Source organism: Halichoerus grypus, chromosome 4 (assembly GCF_964656455.1).
Source record: "Halichoerus grypus chromosome 4, mHalGry1.hap1.1, whole genome shotgun sequence".
NCBI classification, from domain to species: domain Eukaryota; kingdom Metazoa; phylum Chordata; class Mammalia; order Carnivora; family Phocidae; genus Halichoerus; species Halichoerus grypus.
Genome location: NC_135715.1, coordinates 191,623,979 through 191,648,330, shown reverse-complemented (window position 1 = coordinate 191,648,330; position 24,352 = coordinate 191,623,979). Strand labels below are relative to the sequence as shown.

General features: G+C 56.1%; 1 protein-coding gene across 14 annotated transcripts in view; it reads left to right on the top strand.

The window, feature by feature from the left end:
* HDAC4 (histone deacetylase 4) overlaps positions 1–24,352 on the top strand; it is a 296,598-nt gene that overhangs the window by 201,363 nt on the left and 70,883 nt on the right. For all 14 annotated transcript variants that reach the window (XM_078071547.1, XM_078071544.1, XM_078071554.1 and 11 more), the window contains 3 exons: positions 5,998–6,118; positions 12,231–12,352; positions 22,629–22,760. In XM_078071547.1, coding sequence (XP_077927673.1) covers positions 5,998–6,118; positions 12,231–12,352; positions 22,629–22,760 — 375 coding nt within the window. The remainder of the gene's footprint in view (positions 1–5,997; positions 6,119–12,230; positions 12,353–22,628; positions 22,761–24,352) is intronic.

Below are 24,352 nucleotides of genomic sequence, written 5' to 3'. Positions count from 1 at the left end.
AAAAAAAAATGGCTCAAAGGGCTGGAGTTAAAAGATCCAACACCTGATCCAGAAAGTAATTGTCTGTCCCATTTGTGAAGTTGGGCCTTCCTCAGAGGCCAGTGGGGCAGGAGAAAAATGAGTCAGTAGTGATGGGTGGTGTCTAGAAGCACCTTCTCCTCCGCCTGGGCCCCCTTGTACTTGGGCAGGTGCTCCACACCATTGGCTCGGCCCCTCGTGCCGCCTGGTCTGTACTTACCAGCCTGTTCCTTACATCCCTCCTCCTGTGTGGAGGGGGCTTTGTCTCTTTTATTGACCTCTCTTTCCCCATCGACCAGACCAGACTCTGGCACGTAGTTAGGTCTCTGTGAACCCTGTCGAATGAATGATAGTCAGCCTGAATTAATTTTTTTTAAAAAGTGAAAATTAGAGATGTTTGGTATTTGTGTACTAAATGTATTTTATTGGTTCTGTAACTCTGGTTTAACGTGGAGGGATCTGGATGAGCCCAGGATGATGTATGGAAGTGTGGAATCACCGTGCACTGGAAACTAATATAACACGATGTAAACTAGCTGGAATTCAAATACAAACTTTAAAAAAGAAGGAGAGGAGAAAACAATTTTTTTACTCCCTCAGTATTTCCTAAGTGTCAGAAGAACTGCTCTGTGAGGCGTGTCGGGTTAGAATTGAGGATACTAATAAGAGCGCCAAGATTTCAATATACACGAAGAGAATAAGCAATAGCCTGCAGATGAGAACGCATAGAGCGGCAGAATCCGTTGAGAGATGAGTAAACAGCTAGAAGGATGATGGCTCTTCTTTGAATTCTCTCCTGTAAAGCATGACGAGGGAGAGCAGGTCCCTCTGCGGTACGCAGGGCTGAGTACGTGTGGCTCCGTGTCACTTGGGTTTGCTCTGCCACGCCCGTGTGCAGGTGTGAGGACGTGTACCCCAGGCGTGCCCGCCGCCCCTGGGGGGAGGGGCCGGGAGGGCCACGGGGGGTCCGCCCTTGTGACCAGGTCATCATCTGCCCCCGCTTGTAATGTGGTCTTGGCCAGACATGTCAGGGAGGTGCCGTGGCGTCCCCGTAGTCTATTCATGCCAGAAGGAACCCTCCTGAGTTCAGGGAGGTGGGCTTGTCTTGACTGGATCCAAGAGGGCCTGTAAGGTGCTTTCTCCCACCCTGAGCGGGCAGAGGGACCACGTGTCAGTCGTGCGACCTACCTCTTCCTGTGAGGACACAGGTGACGGCTCAGGGTACAAGGGCTGATGGGGCCAGTGTCCCCTCCAGGTGGGGCAGCTGCCCCTTGCCACGTCTTGCTGTACTTGCCTGTCCCTGGGATTTATCTCATGCTCTCCCTGCTGGGATGGAGCATTTGTTCTTTGTGCTTCTTTGAGTTCTGGAGCCTGTGATGCCAGCCAGGGGTATGGCTGAAGCAGGGAGAGTCAGAGGCTCCCGAAGCACGATCCTTGGGATCAGCCTGTCCCTAGAGTGCTCGCAGGGGACTCACAAGCATCTCTCCTGTGGAGGGAAAGTGGGTCCACATTGACAGGTGTTTTTTGAGAAGATAAGGCCAGCTAATGCCCAGGTTTGATTTGCTGGGAAACTTTCAGGAACGTCCTTACTCCACGTACTGAGACACTCTGCTTCTTGTCCTGCTCCGCATTGTCCACTCTCCTGCAACCACAGTTGTGAAGGACCAGGGGGCCATCTCCTCCTCCATCTGGGTCTTCCTCCTACTCCTCCTCCCCCACCCCCTCCTCATCATCAGGCAGTCTGATCACTTCGCTGTGAGGCCAGCAGCACTGAGAAGTGGAAAAAAACCCAAAGCTCCTCATTTCACTGTGGTTTCTTTTATCAGGTACACTTAGGTATTACTAGCAAATTTGCATTTCCCTCTGTAAATGGCCCTCTGTGCCCTCTGCTCTTCCATGCCCCCCAGCGCCACCCCCCCCACACACACATCACCTCTTGCTCCTGGTTGCAAGGCACGCTGTGTCCTGACACGGTTAACCCTTGGTGAATTCCCCAGCCGTCCTCTGGTGCTGATGCGCTGTTTGGAATGCCAGGTGACTGCATATCCGGGCACGTTATACGCAGATCTCCATGTCTGTGTGATTTTCACACAGGCTCTGAATGTTCTGAACTGGTGTTCAGTCTGACGCTCACTATGTTTGGAGGGCACCGAGCAGTGATGCTAGAAGCAGGTGTGACTTCATGCCTTTGGTCACCTCCCACGGCCTGGCCTGTCTGTGTCCGTCCTCCCGTGTGCGCCGATGGGGTCATTTCCTTGGACCCTGGGAAGGCCCAGGACAAAAGCCCATGTGTCGTGATAGAAGCTTCTGAAGGTGCTTTGGAATCGGTTTAGCGAACTTTCTGTGTGTTTCCCTTGGATGAGCGCATTCAGACCCCACTGCAGCTGCCGAGGACCCGCTCCCCAGGGGTCTGTGCCGTCTGACCGCCGCCCACCACACACAGAAGGCCCTCTGTCACTAACTGCAGGGCACGCTGCCTTCGAGAATGCAGACACACCTACAGCCAGACAAAAAGTCAGTTTGTGAGTGACAGCGTGTACTGGGGGTGTGAAAACAGTGGCAGGAGAGACGGTTTCTCTAATGATACTAACAATTTATGAGCAATTTGTCAAAATATCTGTAGAGTCTCATACACCAAAACCCATTTCATGTGTATCAGAGAGAAACGTGAAAAACTAGCAACAGCGAGCAGTTCAGTGAATGAAAACCCAGCACCAGAGAACCAAGGATAAAATAAAACTGGTTATTTACCAAACCAGCGCAAGCAAGATCGATCTCAACGCTTCCAGGAAATGGAAAAAACCGCAACAAGGAAACTAGGGCAGACTACGTAAAAACAAGCATTTGAATTTTAAACGAGGAAAGCACCCAGAGTTTCCTCCCTTTGTTGGGGGAAGCCTGGTCCTTTCCTCCTGTGTTTGTCCTTTACTTTTACACGGAGCCACACTCGCCTGGAAAGCCTCCCTTCCAACAGTGCTGGTCGCCGCCCGCTCGGGGTCTCCCACCAAGCACTGCTTGGCCACCACCAGCTGTCTGCCGTGTAGCCAGTCCTGACACGGCGGGGCTTCAGTCGCACGAGTCTGCCGCCCGCTTCGGACGCCAGCTGCAAATCCAGGTTGCAGGTCAGACGTGTCCACAACCCCCTCCTTGGGCTCCTTTAATTTGCCAGAACAGCACACAGAACTCAGGGAAGTTCTTACGTAGGTTTACTGGCTTATTAAATGATGGGACAGAGGACACAGATGGGCAGCCAGATGACGTGGTGCATACAGACGAGGTCCGGGCAGGTCCCGAGTGCCAGAGTTTCTGTCCCCGTGCAGTTGGCGTGCATCACCTTCGCAGTATGTGGATGGGTTTGCCAACACGGAAAGCTCTCTGAACCCCATCCTATTGGGACTTCATGGGGGCTTCCTCATGATAAATTATTATCTCCATTCCCAGACCCTCTCCCTTCTTGATGGGGCTGAAAATTCCAAGCTTCTAATCATGGCTTAGTCTTTCAGTGACCAGCCCCATCCAGGAGCCTCCCAAGAGTGCAGCCATCACATCAGCTGAAGAGTTTACAAGGGTTTTAGGAGCTCGGTGCCAGGAGCCGGGGGCGGGTGTGTGTGTGTGTGTGTGTACATACATGTATATACATTGCACATACACACCTGTGTACATATACACATTATCTCACAAAATTAGAATATCCTCCAAATTGTAAAAGGAAACGAGACCAGGGCAGAGGCTTGCACACAAAAGTGGAGGAGAAGTGAGAGCTGGGGCCAGGGAACCAGCTGCTTTGGTTTGACCCTGCCGCTGAGTGCCGCCCCTGAGGTTCCCCCGGACCATATGGGGCTGATGATCCCACTTACAGTGCTCATGTGAACTTTAAACATGTGAGGCCTAGAATGTAGGAGGCTCACAATAGATTCATCGCTGTAAATCATACAGCTCAAATGGATAAACATTTAAAACGTACGCACACAGACCCACGGCACCACCACCAAACATACCACATGAAGACTCTGAAAGAAAAATAAACCAAGGACATAAAGATATATCACAAGACTGAAAGATAACTGCTTGCTTGGGTAGTTATCAGGGACCACAGTGAAATACCAGCTACCCTTCCCATTTGCAGCAAGTGACAGTCGCCAGTACTGATGAAGACAGAGTCACATGGTGATCCCGAGTACTGATGGACAGAGGCACGGGGTCATCCTGAGTACTGATAGAGATGCAGGGTCAGGTCATGGTCCTGAGTACTGATGGAGGCTTGGGATCAGGTGGTGATCCCGAGTACTGATAGAGATGCAGGGTCAGGTCATGGTCCTGAGTACTGATGGAGGCTTGGGATCAGGTGGTGATCCCGAGTACTGATAGAGATGCAGGGTCAGGTCATGGTCCTGAGTACTGATGGAGGCTTGGGATCAGGTGGTGATCCCGAGTACTGATGGACAGAGGCACGGGGTCATCCTGAGTACTGATAGAGATGCAGGGTCAGGTCGTGGTCCTGAGTACTGGTGGAGGCTTGGGGTCACGTGGTGGTCCCGAGTACTGATGGACAGAGGCACGGGGTCATCCTGAGTACTGATGGAGGTGTGGGATCAGGTGGTGATCCCAAGTACTGATGGAGGTGTGGGATCAAGTGGTGATCCCGAGTACTGATGGACAGAGGCATGGGGTCATCCTGAGTACTGATAGAGATGCAGGGTCAGGTCATGGTCCTGAGTACTGATGGAGGCTTGGGGTCACGTGGTGATCCCGAGTACTGATGGAGGTGTGGGATCAGGTGGGGATCCCAAGTACTGATGGACAGAGGCACAGGGTGATCCTGAGTACTGATAGAGACGTGGGGTCAGGTAGTGATCCTGAGTACTCATGAAGATGCAGGGTGCTTGCCCGTCGTTGACACATGATGGTCAGTGTATGAGGCATTTTGGAAAGCAGTTAGAAGATGCTTTGAGGGCTCTAATGTTACTTTTGTTAGATGTATTGATTTTGTTGATCTTTCCTAAGCAAATCCTCAGTATGAACGATGTCTACTCATAAATGTTCACGGCAGTACGGCTTCTAACAACAACAACAAGGATAATCTAGAAGTGCCTTCTAGTCAGAACATGGTTTTGTAAAATGTAAACTGTGCTTTGCTCATCTCCTGAAGTGTTTCTCCACCAATAAAAATACTGGTTGGACTCTGTACAACAGGAAATATGTTTGCTGCTCACAAGTGGAGGGATGGGTGCGAGAGTGCTGTGTAGTCCGAGCGTGGCCCCGAGGAGCGCGGATTAGATGCGCACGGGCCTTGTGATCGAGTGGTGGGTCTGGACTTTTCTTTGTGCATCTGTTTCTCAAACTTGCCTGTTTTCTCTACGGGGCTGTGAATAACCACCACACGAGAAGACCACAGAGCACATGATTCTGCCTTTAGTACAGCCTGGTGAACGTGCTCGAAGTAAGTAGCTGATGAGCTGGAAGGAACAGAAGCTTCCTCTGACACGAGTGGAAAGCAGGCCGCTGCCTTGTACACGAGCATCGCAGGGTGTCCGCCGAGGGAGCGCACTCCATCCCTCTCGCCGGCGGGCGGTGGGTGCGCACAAAACCTCTCTGAGATTCAGCTGCCTTTGCTCTAGTGAGAGCGAAACCACCAGGCTGCCAGCACCTAATTCAGAATGTTCTTTTATGTAACATTATTAAACTTCCCTCTGTGGTGGTTTTGTGTTAGGTAACAATAAGTCTTTATGCTGATTACTTCTGCATTTTAGATGGAATGCAATTATGTAAAATCTTCATGGGAAGAAGCCCTCTTATTAAACTTCTCCCGTCCTTCTCCTTTCTTTGAGAAGCCTTCATGGCATCAGCAACATCCCGAATTAGAGGCCCTGGCCTGTCTGCGTGTCTTTGCTCCCTGTCCAGCACGGAGCTCCGCGGCCTCCCTCTGCCCCCCGGGCCAGAGCCTCCAGTCGGTCACCTGTCTGCTTCCTTCTGCACCAGGTGCGGTGGCCAGCACAGAAGTGAAGATGAAGTTGCAAGAGTTTGTCCTCAATAAAAAGAAGGCGCTGGCCCACCGGAACCTCAACCACTGCATTTCCAGCGACCCTCGCTACTGGTATGGGTAAGTGGGGGCATGCAGGGGCGCGGGGGCCTGAGCGGCACGTGATCGTCGGCACCTGCTTCTTCTTCGCCCAGCGAGGCGGCGGGAGGGGTGGTGGTGGGTGGACTGAGAAGCTCTGTGAGCGCAGCCACAAACACGGGGTAGCAGGAGAGGTCTGGAGGTTAACGCGTGGGGCGGTCATCCAGACAGAGGGGCCCGTCTGTAGCTGAATGGACTGCTGCGTGTGGATCCGGTGCCTGCCCATTACTCCTCTCACCATATATTTTGGCCACAAAAGGAACCACTTAAACTGTAACTCTGATCTAAATTGTCCAAATGCACCTACTGAATTTCTACTCAGTGTTTTATTAGCTGCTGGGTGAGCCCATGGCATGTGTGGTGTATTTTACTTTCACACTAGGAACCCTTTGCCAGAGCTGCATAATGGACAAGGCCACCAGAGAGTCTTGTTCATGCTAACAGCTGAAGGAAGCTGGTGTGCCGTTGCAGAAAGGTCGGGGACAGTGCCCACGTGCAGAGGGATGTCCTGTGAGCACGAGCTCGCTGCAGAGACGCTGGCCAGGGCCCAGGCCACGTGTGGAATGGAGGGGCCAGATTACATGGCTTTAAACAATGATCAAGGGGGCTTCACAGGCTTTGCTTTGAAATACAGTTTTCCCCTGTTTTCAAGAGTAATTTCATTTCTCACAGAAAACCCATAGGGTTGTTCTCATAAATCAAAATATGGTTATTCATTTTATTGGGGAAAAACCTATCTATTCTCAAGCTCCCAAATGGGCAACTATTTGACTAAATCCAACACCGCCACATCCCACTGGGATGATCCCCCGTATCCTGGCAGATGACGCCGTTATCAGTACAACCGAAAAGGACTTTTATCCAGGGCAGAGAAGGCTGCCCTTACACCGTACACGCTGCCTGGTCCAGAAAGCTGCGCTCACTCCTGTCTGCCATGCTGCTGGCGTGCACGCCTCCAGACAGTGACACGACTCCCGCCGCAATGCAGAGGTGGCAGCGGCCGTGAGAAGCCACGAGGGAGGCCACGAGCCCACAGCCACCACGTGAAACTTCGATAGCAGCGCGCGGGGGCCCCACGTCTGGGGCCCCAGCCACCCGGGCCTGCTGTGGGAGAGCCGCACCGTCCCCTGGGGGGGGGTGGCAGCCAGGCGATGGCCCAGGGAAAGCAGTTTGGGTAGCCGTTGAGATGGTATCCGTGGGGTTCGTACTGAGGACAGCAGGAGAAGGAGTGGGGCGCAGGGGCTCAGACTGGGAGGCACTGGGGGGACCTGGGACGACAGGCCTGTGAAGGCGGCAAGACGGCAGAGGCGCTCTGGGACCTGCTGGGAGGAGCATTTAGCAGCAGTGGTCAGCAGGCAGGGAGGCCCCAGGGGCCCTTTGGGAGGAGGGTCAGTCCGTGACGCGACTGGGGAGGTCAGGCTGGCTGGGAGCCCACAGAAGGTCGTGTGGTGGCACGCAGGAGTCGTGGGTTGACCACGTCGGAGTTCTTGGATGGCGGCCCCAGTGGTGGAAGAAGGTTCGTGCCGGGCTCCCCTGTGAGCGGGCAGGAGGCTGGGGCAGGAGACCACTGGCCGGAACAGAGGCCGCGGTGACGGGTTGAATGTGACAGGAGAGTGTGTTTGCCTCCAGTCCTGGAGGCTACAGGGGGAAGGGTGGGTAGAAAGGGAGCACCGAGGAGAGAGGCTGGAACGGAGGGAGGGCTTTCTAGGGAGGAGCTCCCAGGAGCAGGGAAGGGGGAGATAGGGAGGGCAGGTAGCTTTTAATCCTGGGCTAGTAGGGGATTGAAGTGGCTGCTCCCTGGTGAGCAGGGCTCTCGAGGTCGGGCCTGACCCGGACATGGCTCACCTGCCCTGGGTTCAGCTCTCTCAGAGGGATTTAGGGCACACGGGCTGGAGTGGGAAAGTCAGCCAGGGGACAGGTTTGTTTGCACTGAATGTGGCAGCTGTCGTGTTTAGTCACTCTAAACCCAACATCATGGAGTGACTGTCACATTCACTTGCTGTGTGATGGCAGGTACTCGGTCAGAAAACTGGGTCTTCGTGGAGGAAGAACTGAACTTTGACCCTAGCTTCACTCCACACACAGTGATTAGCACAAATATAAACCCAAACACAAAAGCTAAAACTCCTAGGAGAAAACATAGGAGAAGTTTTCACAACCCGGGGGCAGAGGTGGACAGAGTTCTTAAGACACCACAGTCATTGAGTGTAAACCAAAAACTCCAACAATAGACTTTGTGACAATTAAAAACTGCTCTTTCAAAGGCACCATTAAGAAAATAAAAAGGCAAGCCACAGACTGGAAGAAAATATTCACAATGCCTGTAGCTGACAGAGTGCTTGTATCCAAAATATATAAAGAGCTCCCACAACTCAATAATAAAAAGACAAGTGATCTACTGAAAAAATACAAGCGAAAGATTTGAACTAATACCTCAGAAGATAAGATCTACCGATAGCCAGTCAGTCCATGAAAAGATCGTTAGCCGTCAGGGAAATGCAGATCACAGCCATAGGGAGGCACCATCTCACACCATCGGGGTGGCTGACGTTCAGCAGACCCGGAGTTGGTGAAGGTGTGGAGCCCGTGGACTTCGGCAGCCGAGTGGTGCGGCCAGCTGCACACAGTCCAGCAGTTTCTTATAAAGGCTTATGTGCCCCGACCCCATGACGCTGTCCTGCTAGTATCGGCCCAAGAGGAAGAAAAAGTTCTGCCCACATACACTTGGGTTCTGGTGGTCATAGCCGCGTCATTCATTTCCTGCCAAAGAACGGAAGCAGCCTGAACGCCCACCAGCCGGAGGACACAGGAGACGCAGGCCCAGACACGTGACACTCAGACAGAGAAGCCACCCGGAGCCCTGCTCGGGGACGCAGGCAGATGAAGCTCTGCAGTCAGCACGATGAATCCAGCGATGAAGCCGGCCGGCGACTGGGCTGGGGGACCGGGTTTGCCTGCGGGAATGGTGCAGGGTTCTGTCCGTGGAGACGACCCTGCGGTGTCCCTCCTGCAGCGGTGGCCCCCCCCACGTGTCTCTGAGCACAGAGACGAGGATGCTCTGACTGAGGTGCGCTGCGGGCACCAGACACACCGGACTGCAGGGCCTTGGCACGAAGGGAAGGATGTGAACTATTTCACGGGTCATTTTTATATTGATTGCGCATTGGGCTATATTGGGTTAAAGAGCATACTGAAGTCAATTTAACCATTTTTATTCATTGTAACGGGGCTGCTGTAACATTTAAATTGCACGTGTGACTCACATCCTACTTGCGTTGGACGGCACTGACTAAGCGAGTACACTTCTGTTCAGGGCACTTGCGCAAGTCTGATACAGCGGGAGAGGCCACTTGTGGAGCGCTGGAGTGGCTGGATGCGTGTGGAGCTTTATTCCGTGGTAGCCTAAGGAGGGTTGACAAAGCAAAGGCAGCGGCCCTGGTTTCTCTGCCCCCGTCAGCGCTGCTTGAAGATCAAGAGTCACCGACCGTCTGCCCAGATGCTGGCAGACGTGCCACCGAGCGCCTCCCGCCAGACTGTGACGAGGGGCTGGAGCTGGGGACCTGGTTTGTGGGCAGGCCTGAGCCTCATGGAAGGAGCTGCCCTCGAGTTCTGCTCCCCTGTGCAAGGGGGTGGGTGTGGTGGGTGTGCACGTGGGAGTGTGTGTGAGGGTCTGTGCATGGGGTGAGTGCACTGAGTGTGTGTGAGTGTGGGGTGTGAGTGTGAGCATGTCAGTGTGCAGCGTGGGGTACGTGTGAGTGTGAGAGCGTGTCCGTGTGCAGGGTGGGGTGTGTGTGTAACGGTGGGGTGTGATGCCACAGGGGTGTGTGAGACTGTGAGGGTGAGAGCGGGTCAGCGTGAGGTGTGCGTGCAGCCTGGGGCACACGTGCTTGGTCCCAGGGGCAGGGGTGACGGCAGCTTTTCCCTGGAGCGGCCCGCTCAGCCCTGCGGGGTTCCCCTGGGGATGAGCTCTTATCCCGGGGTCCGCAGGGTTCCCGGAAGCTGGGCTGTGGTGACGTGAGTCACTCCCTCGAAGTCTCTGGACTCGGCCGTGACAGCACCAGGGGGGGTCAGTGCAGCCGTCTGAGCGCCGGCCCAGACCCGTGTCCTGGGGCGATGTAGGAGCGCTCTGCGCCCAGCGCGGCCGGCCTCGTGCTGCGCCCCCAAAGGCCCGAGGAGGGAGTGAGGGTTTTCACCCCAACAACATCTCCAGCAGTCAAGCCCGAAGAGAAAATCTATGGCATCTTGAACAAATACAGCTTTTCCAACTTCTGGCTTCATTATGAACAGCGTACAATTAAAGTCGAACAACAGTACTTATTATTTGTAATAATATTCTACCAATAATTATTCATACTTTCGGGTCACAAAATGCACACACAGGTCTTTCCATGCGTCTCATGAAAGAGAAAGCAAATTCTTTCCTAGATTGTGACTTAGTACTGAGAAGTTTGAAACTGGCCAAGGCTGCGTTCCCTGAAGGACACCTCAGAAGACGTGATTTGGTACAGAGATAGTGTTGCCCTCAGACCTTTTTTTTTTTTTAAGATTTATTTATTTGGGGGCGCCTGGGTGGCTCAGTCGTTAAGTGTCTGCCTTCGGCTCAGGTCATGGTCCCAGGGTCCTGGGATTGAGCCCCGCATCGGGCTCCCTGCTCAGCGGAAGCCTGCTTCTCCCTCTCCCACTCCCCCTGCTTGTGTTCCTGCTCTCGCTGTGTCTCTCTGTCAAATAAATAAATAAAATCTTTAAAAAAAAAAAGATTTATTTATTTGACAGAGAGATAGCACAAGTAGGCAGAGCGGCGCGTAGAGGGAGAGGGAGAAGCAGGCTTCCCGCGGAGCAGGAAGCCCGACGTGGGGCTCGATCCCAGGACCCCGGGATCATGACCTGAGCTGAAGGCAGCTGCTTAACTGGGAGGGAGCACCCAGGCGACCTGCCCTCAGACCTTTAATGAGATTGTCAGAGAATGTTCCCCCGAGGTGAGCCAGGGTTGTCTCAGTGGAACCACAAGTTAAAAGGAGGGCTCCTGCCTGAGGAGGTGACCCCGTGATGCAGGTACAAGCGTGTGGGGGCGGCTGTCCCCGGGAATGTGAGCTCTTTCCTGCTACACAGCCTGGCTGGACCCCACAGCCCAGATGTCCAGGCTGTGCTCATTGGACGGGTCTCTGTGATCAGCCCATTCTCTGCACAAGTTTGCTCTCAAATATTTAAATTATCCACCTGTAAGCATTTAAGAGCTCCTGGTCTTAATTCAAATAACACCAGGTGCATGGATATGGAGTACTGTGTATTCAAATAAATAGTCTAACAAATTCCAAATAAGTAAGTTGGCAAATTTGTTTCAAGTCATTAAGCAGATTACACAGTTTAAAGACTCAACAGAATTCATTACACCTAGGGTGGGTGCTTCCAGGAAGCCGAGGATGGTCTTCCCGAGGGTGCTCGGCTCCCCATTCCCAAGCCCTGACTCCTGTCCTGCCCGCCAGAGCCGCCTCCTGGAGCCGGATACTGTCTCGAAATTTTAAAGGATGTGGAGTGGTGCCTGGCTGGTCGTCGGAGGCAGTAAACGTCACAGACCCACTTCCAGGCACAAGGTGTTGGTCACTGCCCCCCACCGTCCCCAGGAAGCAGGGTGATGGGGCGGATTTTATTCCTCTGAAGGTGCAGATGAACGCTGGGTGTCGTCTGCTGAAGGGAGGCCCCCTCGGGGACCCCAGACTTGACCACTGCTGTTGTGAATGCACCGCACCGATCGCAGCTGCCTCCGACCGTGCCTTTGGTCCTGTGCGCGTGTGGCGGCCGTCGCCCGAGGACAGGCCCTTCTGTGGCCGGCGGTGGCCTGGTGGCCAGGGAGCAGCGGTGCGCGGAGCCGCCGAGAGCGGCAGGACGACGGCCGGCCCTGCTCCTCCTGGCACGGGGTGCGGCTGCGGAGGCCCTGCCCAGCCTTGGTTCGCAAGGTCACCTTGCTTTTGTCTCATTTCAGCCTGGCCCCACACAGGGGCCCGTCTCCTTGGTCGGAGCTGATCCGGGGCTGACGTGTCAGGCGGGCTCCCGCCCCTCGCTAACTCCTCCGTCTGTCTTTGCCTCTTCTGTCCAGGAAAACACAGCACAGTTCGCTTGACCAGAGCTCCCCGCCCCAGAGCGCGGTGTCGGCCTCCTACAACCACCCGGTCCTGGGAATGTACGACAGCAAAGATGACTTCCCGCTCAGAAAAACAGGTCAGTGCCCAGGGCCCAGGGCCTGGGGGCGGGGCTCTCAACCGGCCCCTCCCACACGCCCACAGGGGGCGGGACTCTTGACCGCCCCTCCCACACACCCACAGGGGCGGGGCTCTCAACCGGCCCGTCCCATAGGCCCCGTAGGGGGCGGGGATCTTGAGCATCCCCGCCCACACCCCCCCGCAGGGGCGGGGCTCTTGACCGCCCCTCCCACACACCCCATAGGGGGTGGGGCTCTCAACCGGCCCCCTCCCACACGCCCACAGGGTTGGGGCTATCAACCGACCCCTCCCACTGGGGGGTGGGGAATATCAACGGACTCCGCCCACATGCCCGCAGGGGGTGGGGCTCTCAACTAGCCCCTCCCACAGGCCCCACACGGGGCGGGGCTCTCAACTGGCCCTCCTACATGCCCTACAGGCTGAGTCAGAGGGAATCCCTGCTTGTGCTTAAGTATTTGCTTTTTTGTATTAGAACTTCATTTTAAAACGATGTCCTTAAGCACTGCCTTATGAGTCATACCAAAAGCCATGCACCTCATGTATGCGCACCTACGTTTTAAACCTCAGACTCGTTTTTGAACAGCACCAAAGCTTACTCTGCTCCTGGGGGTGTGCTGCGCTTTGTCACAGCCCCGAGCATCCCCTGCCGGGCTCAGGGACACAGCCGCTCTTGCTGACCGATGGGAGGCCTTGCAGGAGCGGGCCAGCCAGCGTTTGGCCCTCGCGGCTGACTAGGCAGGGCCTGGGTAGCGGGGGTGGCCGGGGGTCCCAGAGTGGGAGGAAGTCTGTTCGAGAAAGAAACTCATTGTGTCCTGCAAGGACATCTCCGAAGGACGCCTTGGGGTGTGCGTGGCCCTGCCACAGACCAGAAGAAGAAGGGTATTCACACTCCAACAGACTCCCTTGGACTTTCTCCAGCGGTGATGGTTTAAGTGGGCGTCGGCTTGTGAGAAAGATCAGAGTGGCCGAGGCCAGTGCACGAGGGTGGCCGGAAGGGCAGGGGCCAGAGGAGGAGCATCTTGCAGAGCCTTTGCCCGCCGCGAGGTGAGGGCAGGCTGGGGCAGGCTGTGGAGGATCGGGGGCCCTGGCCGCAGACACAGCACGTGGAGCCCGCGGTTGTGGGGCATTGTGGGAAGTTCCTACTTAGTGGAAGTGAGTCCCGTGTGGCACAGCTTTTTCTTTGTAAACACAAATTTTGTTTTATCCAGAGGATATTGGTTGATTTTAGACAGATACACTTTAAGGCAGTCAGGCTCCAGCATCTTCACCCCAGTGATGAGGTATTAGGGAATGGGGCTGGGGGCTCGGCTGCCACCCCGTCCTAACGACGGAAGACCTGGAGCCTCTCAATAGGCAGAGCTGGGCCCCAGAGGATTCAGTGCGGCACGCAGGGAGCAGAGCCTGAATTCAGAGCCAGAAATTGCAGGGAGGCCCCTCGGTAGTGCTTGACTGACTCCCAGGTGTGTGAGATGGAGTGACCCCATCAGGATGGCCATGGGCCAAGGACCTCAGAGACCTTGATGAGGATGGGAGAGGGGTCGGTGGAGCCCCTCCAAGTCAGTGGTGAGGACCCTGCAGGTAAGGGCAGGGCTTCCCGTCAGCTGTAAACCCTCCCCTGGTGAAAGTGAAGGTGCCACTCTGTCCTTTTCCTCGGTGTGAGTGTGTGGTTCTCTCTCGTCCACCGAGGACAGCCATGGGTTTCACCCAGAGAGAGCCCATGCACTCGACAGGAAGGTCTTGTCAGGAGCTGGGGCCAGGGCTCCCAAGGTGGCTCCCGTGCCCCCTTCTGGAACCTCGTGCTGTATTGAACCAAACTCAGATCAGCAGAATGGGAGGTCACAGGGAGCAGCGGGCTCTGTGCTGGGAGAGAGGAAGACTGCCTGCCCCAGGTACCCTGGCCCAGGAAAGAGAGTGAGCAGCGGGGAGTCTCCCTCACCCTAAGGGCATGAGGGTGGGTCAGGTGGACAGAGGTCATGGGCTCCACCAGCAGTTCGGGAAGGATCTTTCCACTGGTTTTGTAGCTCTGTGTGCCCTGCGATGGATTCTTTAGGTTCCCCTGGCCTTAGTTTCTCATCAGTAAAATGGAGCTGTGCACAGCCCTATCCTCCCCGCTGGGGATACACTGAGCAGGCAGAGCTTCCTCCTGCCCTGGGTGTGCCGAGTGTGGCCCCCAGGTTCCCAGTGGAGGAAGCAGAAGGCTGAGCACCTGGCCACCAAGCAGAGCCACCCACCTCTTGCCAAGGGGCCTTGTCTTGCCTTGCCAGAAGACACATCTGACTCTTCCCCCGAGGTCCCAGGGAAGGACAGTGAACAACACCTGCCTCTTGGGGCCCTCACGGGGCTCCCTGGCCTGAGCTTACACCTCCCTCTCAAAATAGAAGTGGGGGTGCCCATCAGGGGATGTTTGCTCTGATTCTCCCTCTCTCCCAACCAGACAAGGCCCACGTCACCTGGACAGTGGCTCCTGTTACAAGACAGAACTGGCACTGACCACACGTAGCCAGGGTCTCTGAAGACTCTAGATTCGGGATGGCCAGCTCCACGCTGCCCCGCTGCTGTTCCGCAGAGCTGCATGGCCTGCGACCTTTGTCTCACGGGCCCCTGTCATCTCTCCCAGTCTCTGCGGCTGCTGGTTCCTGGGCTGGAAGCACCCTCTCTCACACCTGTTTGCCTTGAATCTTGCCGTGCAGCCCGCCCCAGCCCCCTGCCGCCCTGAGAAAGGCAGACTCCTCATCACACTTGGGGAAGTGCCCGTGAGCGCCCAGTGCTCCAGAAGAACTTAATTAAGATTTGATTGCATTATCAATTTTTCAAAAAGGCATCACCAGCACATTAATAATATTAATAATATAAAGATTTCAGAGGAAATGTTTAAACCACTTAAGGGAATAGAGTGTAGTTAGATGTCCTGTATCATTCTAAAAGTATCCACTTTCAAACACTTGATGTCACAAATTCTCAATAATTTATATCTGTGCATTTCTGCGAGAATCAGTAATAGGAAATACTACAAACATGAAATTTTAGTTACAAAATGCCTCCAATGAATTAAAATCTTTAATAAATGTGACATACACTTAAATAATCCCCATGGTTTCAACTTGACACCACATTCTGTGGATCTTGCACAGATCTGTCTGCCCCTCAGTCCCCTAAGGGCTGCTGCAGGACACACGCACCTGGAAAGTGCAGAGCCGCGCTTGCTGTTCCTGGGCGCACCGTGCCCGGCTCTGTTCCATCTCCAGGGGAAAGCGCACCAACTCACCCAAGCCTGTGCGTGTTCAGGCAGTGACTGCGCTGGCTGCAGGGCCGGTGGCCTGGCTTTAGATCCAGCTGCTTCACTTCCTGCCTTGTGATTTGGGGAAGCCTTCTGTGCCTCCCTGTTTTGCCATCTGGAAACACCTCTACCTCCTGGGCTGGGAGAAGTCATGGGGTTGATGTTTGCCAAGTGCTTAGGGGGTGCCTGGCTGCGGGGGCTCTGCTCTCATTTTCCCAAGCTGTTGGGGTGCTGTTGGGGTGCCCTTGATCCTTTCCCCACCCAACAGCCCATTCCCGCCAGACTCCGCTCCCCTATCCCCTTCCCTCCATGCCCCCAGTTTGACCAGGAGCAGGTGGAAATGCTAGGCTCCCCTGAGGGAAGGCCACAGATCAGTGCCATTTATTGCTGGAAGTCTTGCGGGAAAGGCGCGCCTTGCCCTGCTTGGGGTTTGGGGTTCACATCCCAGCCCCTGGTTCCTCTCCACCACCTGAGTGCCCAGCTTGGGCACGCCTCACTTCCTGCTGGAGAGCCTGCCCCCTTCCCTGTGATTGACAGCAGGGTGTCCCCACCTCCCAGCAGGCTGGGTCATCTCCCTGGGTGCACAGGTACAGAGCAGGTGAGGTGGGGACCACCTGACTGAGTTTCTGAGCCTCTCCAAATCTACTCACTAAGGATATACTGGGACTTGTTCCATGCCACTGACCCTGCGCCCATCAGCGGGTCCTTCCTGGGGTTCCTGGGGCATAGAGCAGCTCAGCCAGGGATTAATCTAAGCAAAGTGTTCAATTCCACGTTCACACTGAAGAAAGGATGCTCTTCCACTTTTAAAAGCAAATCCAGTTTTGTCGTATTGATGATGTTTAGAGATTGTATTTTTCTCCAGTAGCTTCTTCAACTTTGTATTTTTAAAGACGTTAGCTGCCGTCAGTTTTTTTTTAATGCCTCTTAAATTGTCCTCTGTGACTTCTGACTGATGAAACGAGAACAGATGAAACGAAACAAAGCTTGCTGTCCTTGCCCGTCTCTGTCCTCTCCCATTCTGACCGCAACCTCTGGGACCTCAGCACGTGCTGCCTGCAGGCCCGCCCATGGCCCCGGATGAAGTGGCAGGAGGCTGGGTGGTGCAGGTCACAGCCCCCATGGTCCCTGCACCATCCTGGACACTGGGCCGAAGACAGCCGGCTTCCAGCCTGTGTTCACTTCTGCAGCCAGTGGCTCCTGTGGCTCTTATAGAAGGTTCCGCAGCTCAGCACCTCGCAGGTTCCCAGCTGTGCATAGGAAGCGGCAGCCGATTTCCAAGCTGTGGGGAACAGCGGGTTTCCCGTCTGTGGGCGAAGCTGCTTGGCTCAGCAGGGAGAGCTCGCATCAGCCTGGCCCACCCGTGGCCCGCGGGCTGGGACTTCCGGGGGGAGGGGTGCTGGGTAGATGCTGCGCTGCAGGCGGCAGGCTCACCGGGGGGTGAGGTCTGCTCCCAGGAGCAGAAGGAAGAACGCGGCGCCTGGTGGAGCTTGCCCTGGGCAGGAGGGCTGCAGCACGGTCCCCCTGGGCCCCCCACACAGCTTCCTGTGCAGCTTCGGGGGGCAAGGCGGGCCTAGCACCAGCTCCCCTCCCCCGCCCGCCCAGCGTTCCTTGTCAGATGACCTGTATTGCTGTCACGTGAGTGTGGGTCACCGTGCACCCCCCATACTGCACCCAGTCACTGAAAACCCCCCAGTGACTGCAGTTCCCGTGTTCCCTCCTGGGGGCCCGAACACCCAGGGGACGGAGTCCCCGTCTGTGGAGAGCACGCATGTTCTCTAGCGACTCTTCAAGGCTGGCGGTGACCTTTGGGGGTCGATTCTGAGGCTAATTGCCTTGCCCAGTCACAGTGCAGTTAAGTTGGGGCCCAGACTCCATTGCCCACACTTCATCCGGAGGGCCCGCCTGGGGCTTCTGTCCCGGGTACGCCGCCACCAGGACGGTTCGCTGAGCCCGCTTCAGGGTAGCGTCAGCTTCGCCACCAATTTCTGTGCCGTGGTGATTTCATGAGCATCCGGGGTGCCGGACTCTGAGCTGCTCGGGTGGGTAGGGGACAAAGGGGTCCAGGCCCCACTCGAGTGTCAGGGTGGACCCGCAGGGCCGGGCCAGGAAGGGGTCCAGGCATGTGAAGGGCGAGGCTCGGCTGTTACCCCAAAAGTAAGGTGGATTCAGGCCCCATCAGCAGTCTCCACAGCAGCCCTGCCCCCGTTGTGCTGGACGCCAGGGTCCCTTTCCGTAGCCTGCAGCCCTGCGTGTCCCCAGTGCCTTACAGAGCTCTGCCAGAGGGGTCCGCAGCCTGTGGAGAACCGGGGCGGGCTATCTGTGATCTCTGCAACCACAGGACGCAGTAAGTCAGTGGATCTCCCCGGGACACTGGCGAACCGAGTGACACTCCTCACAGCTGAGTTTACGTCCACGCGGGGAGCAGGCTGACGCATGGGCGGTAGGACGGGGTGTGTGTGCCTCCGGGACGCCCTTTCTGAGGCTTGGGGACGGGCTGTGCCGCCGATCGCCGCAGGGCCTGGGTCTTGCTCTGAGGCAGTTTGCGGAAAGCACTGTGCAGGTGCGTGGCCGGGGCGGGAGGGGGCGACGCCCGCACACCGCCGTTCAACGGAAAGGTGTGTTTTGTAGGGTCAGTTGCAGTGTGATAAATGGCCCTTCAGCTCTTGCTCGGGGCCGGAGCCGGTGGACTCTGCCCTTCCTGCGCTGTCTCTGAGCGAGGAGTCGGGGGGTGACTGCGCGCCCGGGCAGTGCCGGCCTCGCGGGCTGTGTGCTGGGCTATCTTCCATCAACTTTGTGCTCTTGACACTTGGGTCTGAGTGTGTTCAGAGGGTTCTTTAAAAGGCTTTATTGTGCTTTCCTAGGAAACTTCCAGAGGTGGTCAGTATGGTCAAGTACTAGGCAGCTTCTGCGTAAAGTGATGGGCTCACACGCCGTGTCCCATCCTTCAGACTTGACCTCCTTCTAACATGAAGAGTACCAGATGGGATCTCGAAGTCATCTTTCCACTGTGCAGTGGCAGATCTACCCTGAGCTGACTGCCCACAGAAATAGCTACAAGACTGACCGGCTAGGAGACACACCACCTTCAAGCAGCATGTAGTACTTTTTTCTTTACGAAATATCACATACTACGTGCTTATAATAAATTACACACACATCCTGAAGCTTACTTCCCAGAGACAGGCCACTATGGTTAGTTTGGTGTCTGTCCAGATATTTCTGCACATACGTGTAGGACTATGTGTCTATGTGCAGTGAGCATGTACGGTTGTCTTTATGTTAACAAGAATACTTGCTTTGCATTTTGTCCTGTGACTTTATTTTTCAGTTACTGTTTTATTGGGTACACCATTCCATTTGAGTGTGTGTAAGGATCAGCACCTTTTTCTATATTATTCCAATCTGTGCATGTAAATGTGTGACTCCTTCCTAGTGTAACTCTACCTTTGCTCGCTTGTGCTGGTGTTTCCGTAGGATAGATCCCTGAGGATGGGACTGCCGGCTTCCGGGGTTTGCCTGCTCTGAGATGCTGAGCACATTACGCCGTGCCAGAGCTCCAGGGAGCCCACTATCTCCACTTCATTAACAAGGTGCTACCACATTCAGCCTAGCCCACGTGACGGAGGAGTAAATCATGCTTCCTGGGATGTTTTCAGTAATTTCCTCATTGTTAGAAAAGCTCGAGTGTCTTTATGTTTATTTTCCATCTTTCCTACGAGAACGTCCTCCATTCGCAGCAGGGACCTGGGTGGCTGCGACCCAAGCCCTGGGTCACGTTTCCCTGCCGTGTGTGTGGCCAATGAGTGGTGCAGAGCCCCGAGTGCCTGCCAGGCCCGGGCTTGTCCGCTCCCCATGCACAGCTTCTAGAACCGCACAGGACACACAGGCGGGTCCCTCAGTGTTCAGTGGATGGAAGTTTAATGGCGAGTCTGTCATCCAGTTTTCTTTGGGGTGTTTTCTTTTTCCTCGTGGCTTTGTAGGAGCTCTTGATAGGTTAATGTCAATCCTACGTCTGACATGTATGCTACAAAAGTTACATTCCAGTCTGTCCTTTGGCTTTCTAGAGTTCTTTTTATTGTTTTCAAAGTAAATAAGTGTGCATAAATCAGCCCCACAAGGCTCAGGACAGGTGACGGCCCCACAGGGGCTCAGGACCTGCCGCTCCCTGCCCTGTGACAGGCAACGTATAGAAAGTGCACCCAATGCAGAGTGACCTCGCCTGCATTTCCTTGTTTGCATAACTTGCCTTTTTCCTAAGTTGAACAAGATTTTTCATTCGCTTGGTTTTCTGTGTGCCTGTCATTAATTCACGTGGAGGAGCCCTGCGCGGCAGGCGGCCCAGAGGCTCCCCTCTGGGCTGGGAGACAGGCTCCCAGCCACAAGGCCCCCACCTGTCGCCCCACCTGCTCTTCCCAGCCCCCCACATCTCCCGGGGAGGCTCCGCCCCTTCCCCCGGACTCCTGCGTGGCCCCCTCCTTCACCTTGGGTGGGCACAGCAGCTTTCTAAGGACCTGCACGGGCTGTGCGCACTGGCGGATGTCTGCTCTGGCTCCCATCTGACCGATAATGCGCTTAGGTACAGAAGCCACTTCCTGCAGGATTTTCGAGTCTCCGTCTTGCCTCCGAGTGGCTGTTGCAGAATCTGACAGCACTGACAAGGCCAACCCCGGGCCCCCAGAGCTCCAGAACTCCGCGGCGTCTGCCTGGCGAGGGGCGCGGCGAGCCCTCCCGGGCCAGAGGCCTCCTGCAGGGGAGGAGGGGGTCTCCAGTCACCGCGTTAGTGACCTCCCCGCTCTGCCCTGTCCTCTGCTGGCGTGGTTATTAATGTGATCTTGGACCTTTTCACTCCCCGTTTTCTCTCACTGTCTTCTTCCCACACTGGCGCTTCTGTCCCGTGGCTCATCCCGTGTCGCCTCCCGCACTGACCGCTTGGGCACCTGCTCTGTCCGCGTGCCTGGCCGAGACGGGCTCTGCACACCCTTCCTGCTCAGCCCCTGCCCCCAGAGCAGTAACTACCTCCAGACAGACTGACCTCTGGGTACGTGGCACGGGCACTTCGGACCCTCTGCCCACCTGACCCTCACACAGTCACGTTTGCGCACCCCGATCGCTGCTGCGCTGAGACGAGCCCTCGGAAAGCTAGACCTGTGTGAAGTCAGTGAGGATGTTCGGGCTCGTGAAGAGCAGGCACTTCCTGCCCAAGGAGGGGCAGGTGCTGGGGCTGCGGTGGGATTTGAAGGTTAGAGTAGGATGGTTGAACTTGACTTAATCTGTCATGTACCTGACTGCCCTTGAGGAGAGACTTCCCTGGCTCCCCCACGTTGCCCAGAAGGAGCAGGTACTGCGTTCGGGGGCTGCAGGACCCAGGAGCAGGGCCGGTCTACTGCTGGCCCGGGGCGACCCTGCCACCAGCAGCCCCCCACACGCCATCTCCTGACACGCTCCCTCCTGAGGAGCCTGCACTGCCCTGCAATCTCAGGAGCAGCTTCTGACCCCAGCTCGGACAGAAAGGTGTTCATGTCGTTTCAGCAAAGACCTTGGTGGTATGAGGAGAGCTGTTGTTTTCTTGCTTGTTAGATGACGCTTTGGCTTTTTCCTCGTGTTAAGTAATGGTAAGAAACTCCACATGAAAGTAGAAGGGACTGAAACATGTAAATCTGCAGTCGTCTCAAAATAAATATGGAAAGAATACTTTTCATATTCCTCATATGGATCCTTCCCACTTTGGCCGTGCAAGTCCTACAGGTGAGCGGGCACTCGCCCTGCAGAGCGGAAAGGGCCCCTCTCCCTGTATGCACGGCCTCGAGCAGGCGCCGCATCCTGAGGAGTCCAGCGGCTTTGTAAAGTGCGTCTTTGATTGCTCCGGGAAGCTTTGTGTAGGTGGCCCGCCACCCCCTTCCCCTCCCAGGGCCCAGAGAGAGCTGCCCTTTGCCTCCCAGCCTCTTGCAGGGTCACTGGCACCCCGGCACGGCACTCGGTCCCTGCACGCCGCTGCGCTGCCCCCCCTGAGGGACCGGGTCCCCGTGCCCGGCCTGATGCTTAAAACCCGAACCATCTTAGTTCTGATTCCAGGGGGAAAGTCGGTTATATTGTTTGGTGCTCTGGAGAGCAGTGAACTTCCTGTTCCAGAAAGATTAAAAACAGCAGGGTTGCTGATTACAAACACACAAACAAAAAGGTAAAACCTTGCTAATTTGCAAACAGAGAAACAGTAGGAACTTGAAAGTAGTCAAGTAAAACCTCAGAACTCGAACGTCTTCACGGTGGTGACTTTACCCCTGGCCTGGCCTGAGAGCTGATGGCCTCATGGAGATTCCTGCGTAGGTGTCCCGGCGGGGGCGCCTCTGGATGGAGCGAGACCACCCTCCTCCCGAGGCAGCCTCACCTGCCCCCGCCCCGCTTCCCAGAGCTGTGACCTGATTGGTCAGCGGGGCTGGTCTGCGCTCCAGGCGCAGAGGCTTGGGAACCACTGGGCTTAAATACGCAGGTTTGCAAAGCACACGCAGAGCTGGTAACAGACCTAACCAGGCCGAAACACCTGTGTCCTGTGGTCAGGTGGCCTCTGAGGGAGACGGGCTCGCTCACCCCGACGCGGGTGTGGAGGACTGGTTGGCCTTAGCACCCATGGCAGCCTCTCACTGGCAGCCGGAGCCCGGCAAGCGGCTTGTGTCCGGGTTGTTGGACGCAGGTGAACAAGGAAGTGCAACATACGGGAGGTGTGATAACGTTCGTGGGCCACGGCCCTGGAACGACCTACACGGCCGCAGAAGCGCAGCCGAAGGCATTGGGTAGGCTTTGTTCGTTATCTGGGACTGTTGAGCAGGACTGAAAATACTCTGCACGGGCCTCGGGAACGCTGCCTTCCCTCTGCCCTGGATGCACACATCCGTGTTGCGTGAATACTTACCCCACGTGCATATTTTCTAACTGCCAGTGAGATAAACTTGACCCCAGTCGGGACGTCTGATTATAACGGTGTCTCCTTTTCATGCAGCTTCTGAACCCAATTTGAAATTACGGTCCAGGCTGAAGCAGAAGGTGGCCGAACGGCGGAGCAGCCCCCTGCTACGCAGAAAAGATGGGCCAGTGGTTACGGCTCTGAAGAAGCGTCCGCTGGATGTCACAGGTACGCCCACTGCCGGCTGCACCCTCTCCCCGCGGGGCTGTCCTGTACGCCATCTGAGACCTGCACCTCTGCACGCGCTCTCAGCCCCGGGGGCCAGCAGTGCGAGTCCGAGAGCCGCCGCCTGGCGCCCGGGCCTGGGTCTCGGGGAACGCGAGCATGCCTACCCACTCCCAGCCCCAAGCACCGCCAGAGCCATCCGGTTTGACATTGCACGGGGTGTTTACAGGAATTTTAAGTGGAGGTTTCTCCGAAGGTTTCACCAATCCTGCCCTATTAGTGGTAAATCACACGGTTCCAATCTGCCCCGCTCTGCTCTGGACCACTGGGGAGCGTTAAAATCTTCCCGGCAGGAGTCCCGCAGGTGGGAAGGGAAGAAAGGAGGGAGCACGGTCGTGTCCACTTCCTTAGTGAGCGTTGCTCTCGGCCCCCATCTAGTGGTGGACATGCAGAAGTGCGCCCCAGCCAGAGCCCAGGCCTGAGGGACGCCCTCCTTCCTGCGGATGCTCCCCACTTCCTGAGACGCACCCCCACCACAAGGGCGCACCTCACTTGCAGAGGGCCCACCCCGGTCCCAGGGTGCATCCCATTTCCTGAGGCATACCACAGTCCCAAGGGTATAACCCACTCCTCGAGGGTGCGCCCTGAGGCACACCCCAGCCCAGGGGGGTGCATCCCGTGTCCTGAGGCACATATCCACATTCCTGAAATCAGCATGAGGACAAAGGGGGGGAAGGGGGAGGAACTGTATTTGCATTAAGTACAATGCCCTGTTTGAAAGCCGAGGCTCTTGGTGGCAGCGTGTCGGTGTTGGGTTCTCAGGGAAGGAGGAGAGGGGGTGCCCGGTGCCGGTCCTCTGCGTGTCCGTGGCCAGCACCGCACACGTGCCGACTGAGCCCCGGCGCCTCTGAGTGAAGGGGAGAGCTTCCCCCCTCCCCATCCTGCCGTGCTTCAGGGTTCTGTAGCCAGAACCCCTCCGCCAAGCTCCTGCCTCTGAGTGTTTGTGTGAAAGGGTCGACGCTCTTCACTTTGTTAATGTGGGGTTCCATGCTGGGGGCTGCAGCGTAGACAGGCCTCGTCTGAACAGAGGAAGTATCGTCACCTAGAGTCTCAGCCACTGGGGGATTCCATTCAAAGTCGTGAGTGAAAACCCACGTCTAAACACAGATGCAGCTTTGTTTCCTTTGAGGAGTGCCGGGTCGTGGGCCGGCAGCCCCCATGGGCAGCAGGGCCGTGCACATATTCCTAGCCCTGCAGTTGGGGAGATGGAGTCGTCCGCAGGCTTCTTCCTGAGCGTCGGGTCTCATGTTCACGTTATCAGCCTCTGGCTGTTCCTTGCCGCTCTGAGTCAGCACCAGGCTGCACGCGGACAGAGGGACGCTGGTCCTTGCCCTCATTGGACAGGCCCACCTAACAAACCGTGCCCGCCGCAGCTGCCTGGTCCTGGGCCGTGGCACGTCCAAAGTGCGCGTGAAGGGGTCCGGGGCTAGGAGAGGCTGGTGCATGCCCGATGAGTGCAGCTGACAGACGAGAGGAGGCAGGCTTCCGGGCCCTCACAGGGCCCAGGCAGCCAGGGACAGAAACAGAGCTGCCTT